Source organism: Myotis davidii, unplaced genomic scaffold, assembly GCF_000327345.1.
Source record: "Myotis davidii unplaced genomic scaffold, ASM32734v1 scaffold363, whole genome shotgun sequence".
NCBI classification, from domain to species: Eukaryota; Metazoa; Chordata; class Mammalia; order Chiroptera; family Vespertilionidae; genus Myotis; species Myotis davidii.
In genome coordinates this window covers 492,348-494,170 of record NW_006294069.1, presented here as the reverse complement: position 1 = coordinate 494,170, position 1,823 = coordinate 492,348, and the positions used below count along the sequence as shown (strand labels likewise).

The window sequence follows — 1,823 nt, the reverse complement described above, 5'->3', positions numbered from 1 at the left end:
GGGGAGGGGGGTTTGTGAGGTTTTAAGCAGGCACTTGGAAAGTCCACCGTAGCCCTTTTATACTAGCTGCCACATATCCTGGGCAAACTCCAGGCAACCTGTCTGGTAGATGGTAGACACAGTAAAGCTCATCACTCCCCCACCACCTTCATCAGTGCCGAGGACTAATTGGTAATCCCCTGCCCCCTTCCTAGGTGTTCAGGGCTGTAGCTGCGGTCCAGAAGGCAGCGGAGGAGTTGGCCTCCGGACACCTGGCCTCTGCCTTTGCTGCCAGCCAGGAAGCTGTGACATCCTCGGAGCGTGCCTTTTTTGATCCCTCGCTCCTCCATCTCCTCTATTTCCCGGATGACCAGAAGTTTGCCATCTACATCCCGCTTTTCCTGCCTATGGCTGTGCCCATCCTCCTGTCTCTGGTCAAGATCTTCCTGGAGAGTCGCAAGTCCTGGAAAAAGCCAGAGAAGACAGACTGAGCAGGAGAGCATCTCAGTAGGAAGCCTTCCTTTCTGGCCAAGGTGGGAGGTGTTAGATCGAGAGGCACGTAAATGGGGCCTGCCCTGAATGATCTATCTCCAGCCTCCTCTGTTGCCTCTCCAGCAACCAAAGTGTAACACTCCACGATGGGTTCATTTTCATCTTTCCTTCTCTTCCCATTCCTCTGGCTCAGGGGTCCCACCCCCATCTTCAAAATATGCATCATCTGGGTCTACTTCTCTGGCTTGAACTTGAAGGTCCTTTCCTATCCCTCTGGGATAAGGGCAGCTTGTGCTTCTGCCCTGTTTCTCACAGTCCTCTTGCACTGAGAGGGCATTAGGGGAAAGTCCTAGGTTGTTTTCTAGCCCCTTCCCCTCAACGCTTCTCTCTACCCCCTAGGGAGGCCCCAGCACTGCTCTTATGGAAGGGGCCAGGCACAGGTCGCCTCTGGGTTCTTCTCCTTTACTCCATTCCCTCCTGTCTAGCTGTGCCTGTTGGGCACAGCCTGATGCTGTGTGGCAGAGGTTCCCTTCACCCTTCCACAGAGGCAGTTGGTGCAGTGGAGAAAGTTCCAGACGTGGGATCAAACCTGCCTGAATTCAAACCCTGGCTTCTGTACTTATCATATGGGGAGTTCTGAATAAGCTACTTAATCTCCCTGAGCCTCAGTTTTTCATTTGTTAAAGTAACACTAATGATACCTCTCTTACAAGGTGGTTGTAAGGATTAAATGTGATCAGCATTTGAAAGTGGTATATTCTAGGCTCTCAATAAACATTGAATGTGAATTGGAACGATATGAAGTATGAGCATAGCTTTTGTTCCTCATTCATATGTAAGTGATGGTTTCCTAGTACCTGTTCTCACAGGGTCACCTTACTTTCACCTGGCCGTGTGTCCTTCCTGCCTCCCTGTCCTGGAGGGCCCTGTGGTGACTTAGTCAGCTAGACAGTGGTCCCTTGGCATGATCGGTTTGCCCAACAAGTCTGTTCACATCTACTTCTTTTTTAGCAAGGGGTCTGGGAGGGACTGGCTTGTACCAGTGTAAGACCTCTGATACTAACTCATTCATAAATTAAAAAAAGAAAAAAAGAATATATTGCCTTGGCTGGGTAGCTCAGTTGGTTAGAGTGTTCCAATATGCCAAGGTTGAGGGTTTGATTCCCCCATCAGGGCACATACAGGAATCAACCAATGAATGCATAAATAAAAAATTGGTTGGAACAACAAATCAATGTTTCTTTTTCTTTCCCTTCCTCTTTAAAAACTATTTTTAAAAAAATTAAAAAAAAATATTGAGCACAGGTACTGTGCCAGGTAGTAGGGTATGATAGAGAACAAAAACAGGATCC

The 1,823-nt window shown here is 48.3% G+C and overlaps 1 protein-coding gene across 1 annotated transcript in view; it reads left to right on the top strand.

The window, feature by feature from the left end:
• PIGS (phosphatidylinositol glycan anchor biosynthesis class S) overlaps nt 1-1,548 on the top strand; it is an 11,105-nt gene extending 9,557 nt beyond the window's left edge. The window contains exon 12 of the mRNA XM_006768018.2: nt 195-1,548. Coding sequence (XP_006768081.1) covers nt 195-470 — 276 coding nt within the window. The 3' untranslated portion in view covers nt 471-1,548. The remainder of the gene's footprint in view (nt 1-194) is intronic.
• Nucleotides 1,549-1,823: the final 275 nt, after the last annotated feature.